Source organism: Triplophysa rosa, linkage group LG20, assembly GCF_024868665.1.
Source record: "Triplophysa rosa linkage group LG20, Trosa_1v2, whole genome shotgun sequence".
Taxonomy (NCBI): Eukaryota; Metazoa; Chordata; class Actinopteri; order Cypriniformes; family Nemacheilidae; genus Triplophysa; species Triplophysa rosa.
Genome location: NC_079909.1, coordinates 13,039,385 through 13,058,017, shown reverse-complemented (window position 1 = coordinate 13,058,017; position 18,633 = coordinate 13,039,385). Strand labels below are relative to the sequence as shown.

At 37.8% G+C, this 18,633-nt stretch overlaps 1 protein-coding gene across 2 annotated transcripts; it reads left to right on the top strand.

Moving 5' to 3' along the window:
- Window positions 1-1,529: 1,529 nt before the first annotated feature.
- myh7ba (myosin, heavy chain 7B, cardiac muscle, beta a) lies at window positions 1,530-18,509 on the top strand. 2 transcript variants are annotated; one of them, XM_057362638.1, is made up of 42 exons: window positions 1,530-1,548; window positions 1,856-2,016; window positions 2,250-2,353; window positions 2,603-2,746; window positions 3,196-3,352; window positions 3,478-3,505; window positions 3,729-3,825; window positions 4,613-4,633; window positions 4,722-4,814; window positions 5,067-5,130; window positions 5,219-5,317; window positions 5,561-5,664; window positions 5,806-5,944; window positions 6,036-6,154; window positions 6,402-6,551; window positions 6,648-6,818; window positions 6,958-7,137; window positions 7,262-7,394; window positions 7,480-7,556; window positions 8,430-8,517; window positions 8,658-8,775; window positions 9,324-9,447; window positions 9,535-9,671; window positions 10,865-11,120; window positions 12,117-12,359; window positions 12,430-12,606; window positions 12,692-12,837; window positions 12,917-13,397; window positions 13,589-13,715; window positions 14,385-14,503; window positions 14,619-14,815; window positions 14,918-15,267; window positions 15,350-15,474; window positions 15,598-15,713; window positions 15,807-15,999; window positions 16,131-16,334; window positions 16,412-16,537; window positions 16,622-16,792; window positions 16,917-17,021; window positions 17,167-17,262; window positions 17,357-17,503; window positions 17,614-18,509. In XM_057362638.1, the coding sequence occupies exons 2-42, from the start codon at window positions 1,917-1,919 to the stop codon at window positions 17,623-17,625; spliced, it is 5,838 nt and encodes a 1,945-aa protein (XP_057218621.1). In that variant the 5' UTR covers window positions 1,530-1,548; window positions 1,856-1,916; the 3' UTR covers window positions 17,626-18,509. The 2 variants fall into 2 exon arrangements, with proteins under 2 accessions (XP_057218621.1, XP_057218622.1); XM_057362639.1 differs by lacking the exons at window positions 1,530-1,548; window positions 1,856-2,016; window positions 2,250-2,353; window positions 2,603-2,746; window positions 3,729-3,825 and having other exon boundaries at window positions 3,287-3,352.
- Window positions 18,510-18,633: the final 124 nt, after the last annotated feature.

Here is an 18,633-nt window from a genome sequence, read left to right as displayed (position 1 = left end):
AACCGTAATAATTAATGGTATATTAATTTAATATACCATGTTGATGCACATACCAGACAAGATTGTGAAATATATATTTTTGTCATAATTTACTCACACTCTTGTCATGTCAAACCTCTTTCTTTCTTTCTTTCTTCCACAGAACACAAAAGAAGATATTTTGAAGAAAGTTGTTAACTGGCCCCATTCACTTGCCATTCAATGGGGGCCAGTGCTGTTCAGTTACAAACTTTCTTCAAAATATCTTCTTTTGTGTTCTGCGGAAGAAAGAAAGTTAAACAGGTTTGACATGACAAGAGTGTGAGTAAATTATGACAAAAATATATATTTTTGGGTGAACTATCACACAATCTTGTCTGGTATGTGCATCAACATGGTATATTAAATTAATATACCATCAATTATTACGGTTTAACTTATAAATAGAATTTAATATTATATACTATAAAATCAATATTATATAATTGAGAAAGTTAGGTGTGCCCCTTAGAAAAATTAACAGTGGTTTTATTATTGTAAAAATGTAGTGAATATTTTTTTGCCAGGTTGATTCATATTTGAATTACCATAGTTTAACCATGATAACCATACACCATGGTAAACTTTGGTTATTGTGGTGAGACCACAGCAAATTTGTGGTTACTGTGTTTTTTATTCAAATAAATAAAATGCTAAACCCTGGTTATTTTTCGTAAATGGTTTCTATAAGAGAACATCCTTCTCAATAATGTTGATATTATCATTAAGAGCAGTGCATCAAGACTAATATTGCTCTGTATTTTTAGCGTCCCATATCATGTCAAGCACAAGGGACCCTTTAGTAATGTCGTCTTGGGTTGCACTTACCGTGGCCACACACACACAATGGCAAGCCTCCCTCCGCTGGCGTTTGCAACAAAGGATTCCACAAACAAGCAATTAGAGTAAGAGAGAAGACCGGACACATGGCAATGATCACCTAATACTGATCATGTATGTTGAGGAGAGAATTGTTGACGAGTTATTGGAGAGATGTTAAAGAGGCTATGGTAAGGGTGTTGCTTGTTGCCGCTGAGAGGATGGCTGTCACCTTTATCCCAGCGGGACCTGAGGGAATTTGCAGTTATCGCAGGCGCCAGATGACTGCTAGTGTTAAAAAAAGTTATATATACTGCGAAAAAAAAACATTAAAATAAATATAATTTTAAGAGAAACATGTCCTTTATTAGTTATTTTTGCCTTTATCAGTAGTTTCAGATTGTTTTGGTTAATGCGTAATTACGCACGTTTGTCATGGTGATAGCAGTAGATGATGGCATCATTAAACACGCGGCCCTTTTGATATCAATACTCTCCACTTAGTGAGCATAAAGTAATGCTGTTATAAAAATAACCAAGCTTAGGTTTGGGTAAAGATAAAAATGCGGCTTGCCCTTTTGTGTCAGTTTGGACACACAGCAAGCACCAATAGGCGATGGAGGAGGTGACACATTATAATTTCTCTGACCGTGACCTTGGAGGAGATGATAAAAAGAGTGCGACCACTCCAGCCGATCAGTCCGCGTTAAGGTCAGTTAGCAAATTATGACTGGACGCTTCAACTTATTTTATTTACTTAAGAATTTGTTTACTATAATAATAACAACAAAAATATAATCAATAAAATCAAGTAATCTGAAGCTTTAAAACTTTTTTGTCAGCAATGAAATTTTATAATAAACACAATCTGTATAACATAGTCAATTTAAATAGTTATTATTCATAAGTGCAGGAATTTGTCTGTTTGCATTGCGTTAGTCATCAGTATTTAATTTATGCATTAATTCTTTCTTTATTACATATTTTATTTTAAAGGAAAATAATTGTTTTCTTTTAGGGTATATCGAAAGGCACCTTTTTTTAGAATCTTCGGTGAGCAACGGAGCAGTGGATTTATCATGGCAAGACTCATGGATATGACGGAGTTTGGAGAAGCAGCGCTGTTTCTCCGCAAATCCGACATGGGGATTTTGGCAGCGCACGCCACGGCTTTTGATGGTATTCCAGATGAAACACGTTTCATCAACAAATGTTTTACCACGGATACAAACATTTCATTTCTCTTTGAAATATTTGACGCGTTTTTACGCGTCGGCTTTATGTTCTTATAATTCATTGTTAATGTTAAACAGGAATGTCAGAAAAAATAGCATTGAATATTGGATTTATAACAAACGAAGGAAAAACTTTGTGGTCGTCTGGAGGTTTATTACAGTCTCCCTTGTGCGCAGGAAAGAAACGCGTTTGGATACCAGATGAGAAAGAAGCCTATATTGAGGCTGAAATCAAGGAGATCAATGGTGACAAAGCCATGGTTGAGACAAGTGATGGAAGGGTAAGACTTCTCAAATTTAGTTACATTTGTTTTGTGATATTAAACAATCAGATAAGCAAATTTTAATTTAATGATTTCCTGGATATGCCAAAGTGAAAAACTTTTGCTTAGTTATTAAAAAAATCAAAGGTGAAGATACAACCATTTTTTATTAAAATAATTTAATGTTTTCCTAAATGTGGTTAGTCTCCCCTGAGATCTGTCTCCTTGTTTTGACCCCGTACTTGTAAATGCCTCTCAATCCCACAGTGTCTAACTGTCAAGCAGGATGACATTCAACAAATGAACCCTCCCAAATTTGACATGATGGAGGACATGGCTATGCTCACGCACCTGAATGAAGCGTCGGTGCTCTCTAATCTGGGGAGGCGATACAGCAGTTGGATGATCTATGTCGGTACCATCACACCACGGCTCAAAGCAAAGAAAAGATCTGCCCTTTCTCACTAATCTTTGATGCCACAAATAACCTGACCTGAGCATTAAACATAGAGCGCTGGCACTATTCATAGAACTTTACAGTCACTGTAATGAATTTATCACTTGCCTTGCCAAGGCACAAATACAAGTGAATTCTCCAGAGGCGTGTCCTTTATAGGCCTAACTGACACTGTCAAAAGACATCCCTAATTTCATCACAGAGAGGTTTCTGCTTCCTGAAGAGGTTACTTTGAATTGTAATTGGACAACGTTGAAAAATCACATACAGTACATTATATGCCAAGACACCATTGATGTGACTGTTTGTTTTTGTATACATTTGGATTCAAAATATTTTTAGTTGTCCTGACTAGATATCTGAGATGAATCCTGATGAATTTTCTCTCTTTCTCTCATGGCAGACTTACTCTGGGTTGTTCTGTGTGACCATGAATCCATATAAATGGCTTCCCGTCTACACGGCCCCCGTCGTGGCCGCCTACAAAGGCAAACGCCGTTCTGAGGTTCCACCTCATATCTATTCGATTGCAGACAATGCCTACAATGACATGCTACGGAGTGAGTATTAAATCAAACTATTCGTGTGCCTTTGGTCAGTATAGTGTCAGACAGTTCACAGTAAGTCTGTTCAGGAATTTTTTTTTATGACCTGAAAAGAATGTTGTTGTTGTTTTCCCACACAGATCGTGAGAATCAGTCCATGCTAATCACGTAAGTCTGGAAATGTATATATATATATATATATTTTATGACACAATCAGCATTGTTGGATTTAAAAGCATTTGGTAAACTGAGCTACTGGGGACATTTTTGGATAACATTTCAATTTTTTCAAAACATTTTGCTACACTGTTTTTAACGGTCTTTGCTGTGCCTTTTTCCTTTTCATTTTTCAAATATTCTTTATCCCTCAATGATTTCTTGATGCTCATAGCGGAGAATCCGGTGCTGGCAAAACAGTTAACACGAAACGTGTAATTCAGTATTTTGCCATAGTTGCAGCTCTGGGTGAGGCACAGACTAAAAAAGGAGTAAGACACAAGCTCTCTGGGTTTTTCTCACATCATTTCCCCCGTCTTTTTTCAATCAGCATTTTTTTACCCCTCGTGCTGACAAGTGTTTGTCATTGTCATTTTGAAGTTGCTCTAGGTGTCCGTCGCATTTTTGCTGTTTTGACATAACGATCTATTGCAATGTATTGTTTTCCTATGAATATAACTGTTTTGGACATCTAGAGTGGGTTTGACTAATCCCTCCTTTTGCATATGCAGTTTTTCCCAAATATTTTTGTGGAGTGAACTTGACTCCCTGTGTCTTTGATAGCTTTACCCCAACACATCCTCTCATGCCTTTTTCCTCCGCCAAGCTTTAATTTTCTGTCAAAGCTGCAATTAACATTTTATTTATTGGTTTCACACAGGCAACATTCGTTTTTGAACTCTTTTTGTCTCCATTTTTGAACCCATTATTCATGACAACAATCTTGCTTTTGTGTGGCTCCTATCATATACTGTATCATTGTCGAATTCTTTGTATTTGATGTGAGCTAACACAATATTTTCCATATTTTGTGTTTTCTATGAATAAGCATTGGCATTTTTAGTTTTTACATATTTATATATAAGTTTTTTATTTGTATTTTGAAAAATATGAACTTACATAAGTTTTAATTATGTTAATTATTTAAGTACTTTGAAGTTTTTTAAACAAGTGGTACATTACATCGGTACTGTTTTATATCAAATAATTATCATATTATATTATTAGGCTACTTATACACTTTTCTAACACAACAATCAAATTTGTCTTTTTTTTAAGGTTCCTACCACTAAAACTGGGGTGAGTATATCTACATACGATGATGCTGCATGAATTGTAACAAAAGAAGTTGTCATATTTAATACTCTATAAAAAATATTTTTCTCAGGGTACTTTAGAGGACCAAATCATTGAAGCTAATCCTGCAATGGAAGCTTTTGGAAACGCCAAAACAGTGAGGAATGACAACTCCTCCCGTTTTGTAAGTAACTGTCACACCCCCCCAAAATAGTAAAAATATAGTGTAAAATTGTTTTTATTTCATTTTAAATATTGTAAAATTAAAACATCTGTCTATTATAACTGATATCAAGCTTGGTGTTGACTGCTAATGGCTTTAGTCGTTTCTTGGTATCAGCTAAATTGATCTTAATTACAAATGAAGATGATTAAAATAATAGATAGCCTAATAAATTAAAAAATATAATTTCATATTTTTTCAATTGCTCAATAGGGTAAATTCATCAGAATCCATTTTGGACCAACAGGGAAACTGGCTTCCGCTGATATTGACATCTGTAAGTGCTTAGTTTAAAGGCTTGTGATGTCATTCAAGTTTACGTCATCCCAAAATATATAATTGTTTCAAATGCTTTATTTTTGTAGATCTCTTGGAAAAATCCAGAGTAATATTTCAGCAACCTGGAGAGCGAAGCTATCACATCTACTACCAGATCATGTCGCAGAAGAAGCCTGAACTTCTTGGTATGATGGCAAATTGTGAAAGACTCTTGTCAAAGTCAAAGTCTGCTTTATTGTCAATTCTGCCACGTGTACAGTACATACATGTAGAGGATTGAAATTGCGTTACTCTCAGACCCTTGGTGTATACAGATTACACTAACACAGAATAAAAATCTATAAAAAAATTCTGATAAATATGCTAATGCTTTTTAATATGTGTTGCGCTATTATTAAGCACCATGCGCTCCTTCCTCTAAAATTCAGACATGCTCCTGGTCTCCTCAAACCCCTATGACTACCACTTCTGCTCCCAAGGAGTGACAACGGTGGAGAGCATGGATGACGGGCAGGAGCTTATGGCTACTGATGTAAGCTCCAGCTCATTAATTCAACGCACATCTAATAATAAATTTTCATCAACTGCAAATTCCATCTGCAGAATGCAACAGATAAAAAGCTCATGCTTGTAGGATTTTTTACCCATGAGAACATGTCTCTTTTTACTCCAGCATGCCATGGACATCCTTGGCTTTACTCCAGAAGAGAAGTATGGCTGCTATAAAATAGTAGGTGCCATCATGCACTTTGGGAACATGAAGTTCAAGCAGAAGCAGCGTGAGGAGCAGGCAGAGGCTGACGGCACTGAAAGTGAGTATGAATCCTGAAAAATGTTTTAATAATAATTTAATAATAACTTTATACATTTGACTCATGTTGGCTACATTTATTAATATTTTAGGTGCCGATAAGGCTTCCTACCTGATGGGTGTTAGCTCAGCTGACCTCATAAAGGGTCTTTTACACCCTCGAGTCAAGGTGGGCAATGAGTATGTGGTTAAAGGACAGAATGTTGAACAGGTGAGAAGTGTTAAGGGCATGTATTTATAGCTATTAGACAATAAAAATGAATTTTCTCACTCAATGGGAGGCCAATAATAATGCATGCTGAAATCACTGACAAGTACTGTTGATCTACGCTAACATTTGAAGAATAAAGCAGTCTGAGCAATCATTCTGGTATCTTGGCAACTGTTGCAATCCGTGAATGACAGCTGTGCTTTCCATGTGCTCTTTGAACGTGCTCCGCACACCGCGCTTCCACCAGGTTACCTATTCAGTGGGAGCTTTGGCCAAAGCCACGTACGACCGCATGTTCAAGTGGTTGGTGGGGCGTATAAATAGAACGCTCTACACCGTCCTGCCCCGACAGTTCTTTATCGGAGTGCTGGACATCGCCGGCTTTGAGATCTTCGACGTAAGTGACTCTCGAAATTCCGCACATCACGTATCTAGGTTTGGGTCTGCGCTTGCGCTCAGCCCCGGGCATCTGTCATGTGATTTCTCTCAACAGCTCAACAGCTTCGAGCAGCTCTGCATTAACTTCACCAATGAGAAACTGCAACAGTTTTTCAACCACCACATGTTCATTCTGGAGCAGGAGGAATACAAAAGGGAGGGCATCGAGTGGACCTTCATTGACTTTGGGCTTGACCTTCAAGCCTGCATTGACCTCATCGAAAAGGTAAGCGATTGATTGATTTGGGTCAAATACTTTTGCTGTTATAATACAAAAAGCTTAAAAATTATGATTATTATAAATGGTTAGTAGAAAAATGCATATTTGATTACTGTACTGTAAAATAATGTGGAGGTTTTTTTAGCCCTTAGGAATTATGTCCATCCTTGAAGAGGAGTGCATGTTCCCTAAAGCCACTGACAGCAGCTTCAAGGCGAAGCTGTATGATAACCACCTTGGCAAGTCCGCCAATTTACAAAAGCCAAGGCCTGACAAGAAGCGAAAATATGAGGCTCATTTCGAGCTGGTGCACTATGCAGGAGTGGTGAGTTTGTACCAAGAGCTTAAAGGTTAAACTATGTCAAATGTAATATATATCATGCACTTTAAATTATTTTTCACACGTTGGATGTTGTTAACGTTCTTCTCTTCTTTCATATGATTCACAGGTGCCATACAATATTATTGGCTGGTTAGACAAAAACAAAGACCCCCTGAATGAAACGGTGGTGATCTGTTTTCAGAAATCATCCAATAAACTCTTAGCGAGTCTGTATGAGAATTATGTCGGCTCTGATACAGGTAACCAAGCCAGACATCCTCTAATCCTAAACCTTCTACACTTACAAAATACTTTTTCTAAATATAACTTGTTTTTTTCTTTCAGCCTCTGACACAAAGACAGGAGGGAAAGAAAAGAGGAAAAAGGCGGCTTCCTTCCAGACCATGTCACAGCTACACAAGGTGGGAATATAGACACCGATTTTACTGCTTCTAGGGTTACCCCACTTTATGACCAAAGAACTTTCTTGACCTTTTCCATGACCTGTTTAGTCATTTTTCATTATTGGGTTGTTTTTATTTATGTTGATTTTTTTATTTGTGTGTCAGGTATCAATTTTCTAAAATAATGAATTTAAATGATATGTACGTATTAGTGTACAAATGTCTTTGCAAAAAAACATATAAACCAGGTTTGCAGACAAGTTATAATCTACACAAGCACTCACAAAGACTAGCTAGGAACCCTGTCTAGTTTCTATTGTAGTCACTATATTAACTATAAAAAACGATAAAACTATTTAAAAACAATAAAAACTAACTACAAAAGTGAGATGCATATCTGATAATATTAAACCAAATATTATCAAAAATATTACCAAATATTACCAAATATTATCTACACAAGCACTCACAAAGACTAGCTAGGAACCCTGTCTAGTTTCTATTGCAGTCACTATATTAACTATAAAAAAACGATAAAACTATTTAAAAACAATAAAAACTAACTACAAAAGTGAGATGCATATCTGATAATATTAAACCAAACTTCTTCAGTACTGAGAGGGAGCCAGTTAAGACTTGCAGTGATGTTTAGAGAAATGAACACATGAACATCACTTTAAGTCTGTGCTGGTTTCTGTTCTAACTATTTCCTCAATGAGCATCAACGAATCAAGGTAAGTCTTTGGAAACAAACTTGACATCATTATGTGCTTTTGAAGAATGTATCCATTTGGATTTGCTTTATGTATTTGGAGATCTGCTGTACAGCGTGAGTTGTGACCGTGTCAAATTGTATTGTGTCCTGATTGTGTGTTTGATTGCAAACCACAGGAAAATCTGAACAAGCTGATGACGAACCTGCGAAGCACTCAGCCCCATTTTGTGCGCTGCATCATCCCCAATGAGACCAAGACTCCAGGTTCTCTCAAAACCCCTTCAACAGTATTTTGATGAAAATCACTTTCAATCAATCAATACCAAAGAGCAAACGGGTTATAATCTTCTAAAGGACAATCCAAGCTAAAAAGTGTAATTTAAATATTTTCATGCTGTTTGTAGGGGTCATGGATGCTTTTCTGGTGTTGCACCAGTTGCGCTGTAATGGAGTGCTGGAGGGAATTCGGATTTGCAGGAAGGGATTTCCAAACAGAATCCTCTACGCTGATTTCAGACAACGGTGGGGGGAGCTACCTTTATCTACATTGTGTCCTTTAATTCAATAAACAGTAACTCCACGATTTGATACAAATATGAAGTTATTTGTAAAAACAGATTTTTCACATTTCAAAATTCATGTTTTTTATTATGTTACCAAGTTTTGTTGTGTTTTATTGTGTTAATTAGCTGTTTTTTGAGTTATTATTACTTAATCCAAACAACCCAACTGCAGTTTGGATGATATTAATTGGAATGCATATTAAAAAACATGATTTTTGAAAAGTATTTTAAATGCTAAAGCAGATCAAATTCATGGCAAGACTGAAAATAAATTCAACATTGACACATGTTAAATGCCTTAACAGCAGTGCATGAGAATAAACAGTGAGGATATGCATGTTTATTCGTACTGTTTATAGATATTAGTTTGCTGACAGGGCATAGGGGTGGGAGGATACAGGGTGCGGGCGATCTTTGGCATAGGGAGGTTATGGCCCCCAAGTTGTTGTGAACCTGTGAATCTTTTGGCCTATTATCGATAGTACTGAGTATATATGTTTTTCAAAGATACCGGATTCTGAACCCTCACGCCATCCCTGATGACACATTTGTGGACAGTAGAAAGGCAGCTGAGAAGCTGCTGGGTTCACTGGATATCGACCATAATCAGTACAGATTTGGACATACTAAGGTAAGTTCATTTCGGGCTTCAGTCAGTATGAACACAGATATTGGTTAAATCAACCTGTCTATACTGTATATTTACACTATACTGTAGGTGTTCTTCAAAGCTGGTCTGCTGGGACATTTGGAAGAGTTGAGGGACGAGCGCCTAGTTAAAATCCTCACCCTTCTGCAGGCCGCCGGCCGGGGGAAGATCATGAGGAAGGAGCGGAATAAGATAACAGAGAGAAGGTACGATCAGATTTCTTCTGAGAAAATAGACACTTTAAACACTCAAAATTAAAAATGTAGATGCAAGATTAAAAATATGCTATTTCACGAAATGTCAAATTGGCCAAATCCACCTATATAGAGAAAAGTTTTTTATAGTTTTTTTTCTTTTTTGTGTTTGAAACCTTAGTTATGTACTGTATAAGGGTTCACTTAAAAAAATAATGGATATATATTCAACCATACGGTGTTTTCAGGTAATTTACATTTATTCATTTGACAGACGCTTTTATCCAAAGTCATCCCTGCTGTTATCTTCAAAATCCAAATTCCATACCGTCTGAAATAAAACACTTCCAATCATACACTCACATACTAAAATGATGTCCAACAGGTTTACTAATAAAATGAGCAAAAAACAGTTGTCACACGATCCCTCTCAGCCCTCAACACATGACAGGTATTTTAGGGCCATGTGGATGGAGTGTGTGAGGCGTGTGTCTTCAAACACGCATTTGTCCATGCGCCTGTGTGGCCAAGACCCAACTCACACGCTCTGACACTGAAACATGTGAAGTCCACGGTGCCTATATCTATGATCTCCACCCTTTGCCTTTATTAGACAATGCAGACGGTGTCTTTAAAGCCTGCAGGGTCACATGGCAGCTGCTCACCACCCCACTAAAAATACAAGGCAGCAACTTTCTCAAGGGCTGTTTGGCCAAGGCGCCTGTGCCGCTAAAGAACCACATTGAAAGCATATCTGAAGACTGGCAAAGGATTAAAGCCGCTGCTCCAGCAGAAGGCCTCGGTTTCTAAATAAATAGTAGGCACTTCACCTTTTGGGTGGCCTAGGGCACAGCGGCACGGCAGCTATTTGATCAGACTGGATTCTTTGACCAACGCTGCTATCGTCCACAAACATGTAACCACAGCAGTGCAACAGCAAACACATGACATCAAAGTCACACCAGTAATAGACTAACTAAAATGGGCCTCGGTTCATTCATGCATGGACGTAAGCCAGTGGGTCATATGGGGGTGACATAGTCTTCCCATGATGCGTTCAAAGTTTGTGGTTAACACTTTTCTGCAGTTTAACGCATTAAAGTCAAGACTGCATTTGTGTTAGAATATCAAGAATGAGACATAAAGCGATGCAAATTTTGAAAATTGTGTTTTGTAAAATACAATGGGGTTCATCTTGTTCTAAGGGAGGCTCTGATGATCATCCAGTGGAATATTCGGGCTTTCAACTTTGTGAAGAACTGGCTGTGGATGAAGCTGTTCTTTAAAATTAAGCCCCTGCTGAGGAGCGCAGCCACCGACAAAGAGCTGGCCGCTCTGAAAGACGAGTTCCTCAAGCTAAAAGAGGCACTCGAGAAATCAGAGTCCAAACGTAAGGACCTGGAGGAGAAACAAGTCAGCCTGATCCAAGAGAAGAATGACATTTCTCTTCAGCTTCAGGCGGTCAGTATCAGTTCAGTGACAAACATCAGAAAATCTGTTGGCTCATAAACACATTTAATGAACTGTTTCGCATTTCATTGCTACAAGAATTCTCACATCGACACACACTACTGTATCAATATGGAGAGAATCTTGAAATTTTACCAGACTAATAAAAATTACACGCATAAGTTGCCTCAGAAGTAAAGTCTCTTGTACAAGGTGACATGATAATTAAATATACAGTACGTGAGGCTGGACTTTAACGTGATTTAAATACACGCGCCTTTTTCTAGGAACATGCACATATTCTTTTGAAACATCACAAAGACCAAGGACATTTCTGAGATCAGACAACTGTAAGATCTAAAAAATACATTTAAAAACAAAATATTATATGGTTTGTAATATAATAACATATAAGTACATTTCCTAGATGTCTAGGTATATGTCCATAGATGTCTGGTAGAAATTCTCAGTTTATATATACCGTAATATTAGGATTTGCAGAGGTATTATAGTTTTGTTTTCTGTTTTATTGCAGTTTTATTAATATTTTAAGTAATCTTTTATTTTTATATTTTAAAATTAATTTACATGTTAATTTTAGTTTCGATTTGTTGCAATTTTGTTATGTATTTTTGCCATTTATTTTTATATTATTTATTTGTTTCCTTTTTATATTGCTCTAAGTTTCATTTATTTTTAGTTTATTCATTTTTAGTTAAGTTATTTGCAGTTTTATTCATTTATTTATATAAATATAAATTATTATATCAATTATTTTTATTTATAGTTTTCTTTATAAGCTTATTTCAGCTGAGGCAAAAATTTTCGTTTAGTTTAAATACATAAAAAAACTAAACATTACATTTAAAAAATATTTAGTTTACATTTAAAAATATTTAATTTACATTAAATTAATTACTTTTGTTTTTTTAATGTTTATATTTAAAAATAATTTATTTGGTTTCTAACTAAATGTTTCTAAGTGGTTTCTCTATGATGTCACTACAGGAGCAGGATAACCTTGCAGACGCAGAAGACCGATGTGACCTTCTTATCAAGACCAAGATCCAGTTTGAGGCCAAAGTAAAAGAGATGACTGAACGTCTGGAAGACGAGGAAGAGATTAACACCACCATTCTCGCAAAGAAACGCAAGCTGGAGGATGAGTGTGCCGAGCTTAAGAAGGACATCGATGACTTGGAGATTACCTTGGCCAAGTTGGAGAAGGAAAAACATGCCACTGAGAACAAGGTGAGCCCAGTTTACTGACTAAAACGAGCCTTTTCGTTGAGCTGCTATTTAAGTTTGTCCTTTTTCACAGGTGAAGAACCTGATCGAAGAGATGGCAACTTTGGATGAAACCATTCTGAAGTTGACCAAAGAGAAGAAAGCCCTACAGGAGAGTCATCAGCAGACTTTAGATGACTTGCAGACTGAGGAAGACAAAGTCAACACTCTTACTAAGGCCAAAGCCAAGCTGGAGCAACAAGTAGATGATGTAAGTCCATTTTAGCAGGACGCTGTACCAAAACAGATCAGGAATGAGTCAGAAAGAAGTAATACACTTTAATCCTCTGTTTTAGCTGGAGGGGTCCCTGGAGCAGGAAAAGAAATTGCGAATGGATCTGGAACGGATCAGACGTAAACTAGAGGGGGATCTCAAGCTGGCTATGGAATCTGTCATGGACTTGGAAAATGACAAGCAGCAGTTAGAAGAAAAGCTTAAAAAGTATGATTGTGACATATTACAAACCTTTCATGTTCTGTCAGAGTAACAACTAATCTGCTTTTGTTTTTTTCTACTGTAGGAAAGACTTTGAAATGAACCAGATCAGTTCAAAGATCGAAGATGAGCAAGTCCTCATAATCCAGCTTCAAAAGAAGATCAAGGAACTGCAGGCTCGTATTGAGGAACTTGAAGAGGAACTGGAGGCAGAACGCTCCATCCGAGCCAAAGTAGAAAAACAGCGAAGCGATGCCTCCAAAGAGCTGGAAGACCTCAGCGAGCGTCTCGAGGAAGCAGGAGGTTCCACCTCTGCCCAGATTGAGATCAACAAGAAACGTGAGGCAGACTTTCTGAAACTGCGTCGTGACCTGGAGGAGGCCATGCTGCACCACGAGGCTATGACCTCTGCTGTGCGCAAGAAGCACGCAGACAGCGTGGCCGAACTGAGCGAGCAAATTGACAGCCTTCAGCGTGTCAAACAGAAGCTGGAGAAGGAGCGAAGCGAGGCCAAGATGGAAGCTGATGACCTCGCCTCAAATTTAGAGCAGCTGGCAAAGAGCAAGGTGGAAAATATGATCCGCGTTGCATCACGTTCCACATTCTGATCTGATTTAACTAGCATTAAATTAGCGTTGACTTCTAAAATAAAATCAAGGGGAGTTAAATTCAGGAGCTGATTTCACCCGAGCTCAATATTGAAAATGTTTCAGCTGGGTGGATTTTGCACGCTCTCATTTTGGATATCGTGTTACAGGCTAACACTGAGAAAATGTGTCGTCTGTATGAGGATCAGATGAGCGAGTCCAAAGCTAAAGCGGAGGAACTTCAAAGACAGCTCAATGAAACGAACACACAGCGAGCAGGGGCTCAGTCTGAAAGCGGTATACCAACAAACTACTACACTTTTATTTCAAATTCTTTCTCCTATCACGGTTTAATATTCAAAGACAACTGAAAGTGAGCCATTTAGAAAAACGTAAAAAAACAAGCACTATCACAACATTGCTCTGTTCATTCCCCATTTTAGTTTTATATTGCAAAACTGGCTCAACCAATAGAGTGAGCCTGGGGGTGTGGCTACCTCTTTTAACAATACATAAGAACGTTTCAAATTTCTCCCAAAGTTGTCAAAAACATTCTTGCAGTAACGTTAAAGGGATAGTTCACCCAAAAATAAATAATCTGTCATCATTTACTCACCCTCAAGTTGTTCCAAACCTGTTTAATATCTCTGTTCATGTTGAACACAGAAAGATATTTTGAAAAATGTTAGCAAGTGATATTTCTGGGCATCATTTTTATTTTGAGGCGGAGTATCCCTTTAAAAGCAGTTTATCAACATTTTATGTCTTGCTAAACGTTCAAAATATGTTCTTAAAACGTTCAATAAATAACGTTGTGCTAACTGAATAGAAATGTTAGCGAAACGTTCTCATAACATTTTTTGTTAACTGGGTATACATCCTTAACCTGAACCACTAAAGCATCTCTCCATTGCTTTTCAGACATGTAGAATTCCAACTATGAGCCTCTTTTATGTTCTTTTACAGCTGAGCTGGGCAGAAAGCTAGAGGAACGGGAATCTGTGGTGTCTCAGCTTCAGCGCGCCAAGAACTCACTCAGCCAGAACATTGAGGAGGTCAAGCGACAACTGGATGATGAAACTAAAGTAAGAGAATCAGAGGAAAAATGGATCATTCTGCCCTATCACCAAAATGAACGTTTTGGGTTTGTGGAACTAATAGATATATTTGTCCTGAAACATATCTTGTATCATTTTCCAGTCAAAAAGTGCCCTAGCCCATGCCCTGCAGTCATCCAGACATGACTGTGATTTACTAAGAGAACAATATGATGAAGAACAAGAGAACAAATCCGAGCTCCAACGTGCCCTGTCCAAGGCCAACATGGAGGTCGCCCAGTGGAGGACCAAGTATGAGACGGATGCCATCCAGAAGACGGAGGAACTGGAAGAAGCAAAGTGAGTGTGTGAATAGGACAGAAAATAATTATAGCTCTTTTATTATATTATATTATTGGTTCTTCGATGTAAATTGCAATCGTGAATTCTTCATCTTCACAGGAAGAAGTTGGCCGTCCGCCTCCAAGAGGCTGAGGAACAGATCGAGGCATCAAATGCCAAGTGCTCCTCTCTAGAAAAGACCAAACACAGGCTGCAGTCAGAGATTGAGGACCTGGTGGTGGATCTGGAGCGCTCTAGTGCCGCCGCCGCTGCCTTGGATAAAAAGCAGCGTCAGTTTGACAAGGTTTTAGCAGAATGGAAGCAGAAGTACGAGGAATGTCAGTCCGAGCTGGAATCTTCACAGAAGGAATCTCGAAATCTGAGTACTGAGCTTTTCAAACTCAAGAACTCTTATGAGGAAGCTCTGGACCAGCTGGAGACCATCAAACGAGAAAATAAAAATCTTCAGGGTGTGTCTAGAAGTCACATACATATAAGACATATTATTGTCGCAAACGTGGGATTGATCGATGCCTTTTATGCTTCCAACAGAGGAGATTTCTGACCTGACTGACCAAATCAGTCAGGGTGGAAAGACTATTCATGAGCTTGAGAAGGTCAAGAAGGACTTGGATTTGGAGAAGAGTGAGATTCATGCTGCGCTAGTGGAGGCTGAAGTAAACATCTACTTTTACATCCCCAAAATAAATGAACTGCATTGGGTTTATACCGTTTTTATATTAGAATATATTTGCAAACGGACTGACTTGACATATTTTAACCATGTGCTTGTGTCTCAGGGCACCCTGGAGCATGAGGAGAGTAAGACTCTGCGTCTACAGCTAGAGCTCAACCAGATCAAAGCAGACATTGACAGGAAACTGGCTGAGAAAGATGAGGAAATCGACAATCTGCGGTGAGCTCTACTGAATGAAATGCAATGATGGATTTACAACTAGAATAAACACATGATCCTAACTTATATACTCGCCATTTTAAACTTTTAAAGGCGTAACCATCAGCGTGCCATAGAGTCGATGCAAACCACTCTCGATGCAGAAGCAAAATCCCGCAGTGAAGCCATCAGGCTAAAGAAGAAGATGGAGGGAGACCTGAATGAAATGGAGGTCCAGCTAAACCATTCCAATCGCTTGGCCACTGAATCCCAAAAAATGGTTCGCAATCTGCAGACACAGATTAAGGTAAATCATTACATGATTTATGAAATATAAATTACATGTTTCACAGTACATGAAATATAGGCTTGTGCCTTCAAATCCCCAAAAGCAATTCGATCAATAATGCAAAATCCCACTTTGTTGTAAATGAAAAGGACCTTCAGATAGAGCTGGATGAGATCGTTCACCAGAATGAAGATCTGAAGGAACAGGTTGCCGTTACTGACCGCAGAAATAACCTCTTGACCGCTGAGGTGGAAGAACTGAGAAGCCATCTGGAGCAGAACGATCGTGCACGTAAGCTGGCTGAATATGAGCTCCTGGAATCATCGGAGAGGGTGAACCTTCTGCATTCACAGGTAGGTAACCTTACACTAAGTTTTGCGATGGCAATTGTTTACAACATGCTGCTAATCTCAGAATTCTGCCTTTCCAGAACACTTCACTGCTTAATCAAAAGAAAAAGCTGGAGAGTGACCTCACCACGTTGTCCACCGAGGTGGATGATGCTGTGCAGGAGTGCCAAAATGCAGAAGAGAAAGCCAAAAAGGCCATTACTGATGTCAGTACTTTATTTTACATTTAGAACTTTAAGGAGTTTTTTTTATAGTGTTGTGTTTAAAATTATGATTATTTCAACATGCAGGCTGCAATGATGGCAGAGGAGCTCAAGAAAGAGCAAGACACCAGTGCTCATCTGGAACGCATGAAGAAGAACATGGAGCAGACCGTCAAGGATCTGCAGATGCGTCTGGATGAGGCTGAGCAGATTGCTCTGAAAGGGGGCAAGAAGCAAATCCAGAAACTGGAAAGAAGGGTATGCATGATGGCAACTGTATTGATCAAATAAACTGAACTTGTATTTTTATGGATTTTATACCTGTAACATAGCATTTTTTTGCTACATCATCAATCTTATTGATGTTCTGTGCTCTTATTAGGTTAGGGACCTGGAGAGTGAACTGGAATCCGAACAGAAAAAAGGCAATGAATATCAGAAGGGAATCCGCAAATATGAGCGAAGGATCAAAGAGCTCACCTACCAGGTACAAACTATATCTATTTCATGTTTTTTTTTTTAAATCAAGATAGGTACCTATTCAATTTAGATTCTTATACGGTTGTCTCAATTGTATGAATTGTACTTTTCTGAAATAATAAAGCCTGTGGTGCCATCTGCTGTCTCTACAGACCGAGGAGGACAGGAAGAACATCAACCGTCTCCAAGAGCTTATAGACAAGCTGCAGGCAAAAGTAAAGACCTTCAAGAGACAGACAGAGGAGGCGGTAAGTCGAATGTGTATATCAATATATAATCCTAAATCTATATAAATAACTTCATTGAACAGCACCAGGGATTTGTTTTCTTATTGTATTATAGGAGGAACAGGCCAATACAAACCTGACCAAGTATAAGAAGGTCCAGCATGAGCTGGACGATGCTGAGGAACGAGCCGAGATGGCAGAGTCTCAAGTGAATAAACTTCGTACCCGAACCAGAGACCCAAGCAGTAAAGGCGGTCCAAAGGCATGTAACTCATTTAAAGCCTTGAATATTGCATTGCATTAATTGATCTACATTTATTTAGGCTGCATTAAATCACTGTCACGAACCAGTTTTGCTTTTCTCCATTACAGCTTGCAGAATGAAGACACCGATTTCCTTGTATTAAGAGCACAGCATACAGCTGTAACAGTTTGTGTGACTGTCAAGTAAAAATATGAGCAAGAACTCAATTTTCAGATAAAGAATTTTGCCAGTTTTGTTGATGTTCTACTTACTACTAAACAATAGCACTCTGATTTTAACTTTGAAAGATAACACTGAACGTCTGCTCAAACTTGGTTGACAACTTGTAGCTATTTTTCATTATTATGTGTATAAGTTTGAGTAATATCACCCTTAAAGAAAGGGAATTTATCACTAACAACCACTTGATCAGCCAAAGGAAAAAGCTTTAGAAATAAAGAAAATTGCAAATCATTTTTTTCCCTTTGTGTTCAGACACTGAAAGAGGGAAACTTGCATGTTACAAAAAATGACAAACATAGGCCATTTATGGAATTACGATGCAGTAATATTTAATTAAAAAATTGAGTGACTTCAGTTGACAGGACTATACAGCCATGGAAAAAAGTTAAGAGACCAAGGCCATTTCTGATATTAAAATGTACTATTCTTTGAACTACTAACAATATTCTCATTTATTATTAATTTTATTTTTTATTCATTTATTATTAATATTAATTTACAGAAACTGAAAACAGAAAAAACCTGTATTTTTTAGACCTAAAATACTGCAGACAAGATAAGTTCATGTTCACTTTTAAGCAATACAACAGTAATATTTGTATTTAGGAAAAGGTCAAAAATGAACCTACATTTTTATCAGTTTTCATGTCTTGTCATGCTCTGTCTTTCATATTGCTGTTGGATGACTTTGTCACTCCTGATGTTTGATTTTGTTGAAATGTAACAGATACTGGACTGGAATGGTCACAATACATCTAGAAACGCTGATTAAACAAAAACTTGGAATGATCTCTTAATTTTTTTTCTGCAGCTGTATGTTTGTATTTAAGAAAATTTTCATAAAATACCTGAAATCATTGATCACAGAAACTATCAATCACATTTGAACTCTCAGAGGCAGATTT

Coding starts and splice junctions, on each gene's coding strand:
- myh7ba (XM_057362638.1), top strand. CDS start 1,917: ATGGCAAGACTCATGGATATGACGGAGTTTGGAGAAGCAGCGCTGTTT. Junction 7,138..7,261: donor TGGTGCACTATGCAGGAGTG/GTGAGTTTGTAC, acceptor TATGATTCACAG/GTGCCATACAATATTATTGG. Junction 8,518..8,657: donor CAATGAGACCAAGACTCCAG/GTTCTCTCAAAA, acceptor TGCTGTTTGTAG/GGGTCATGGATGCTTTTCTG.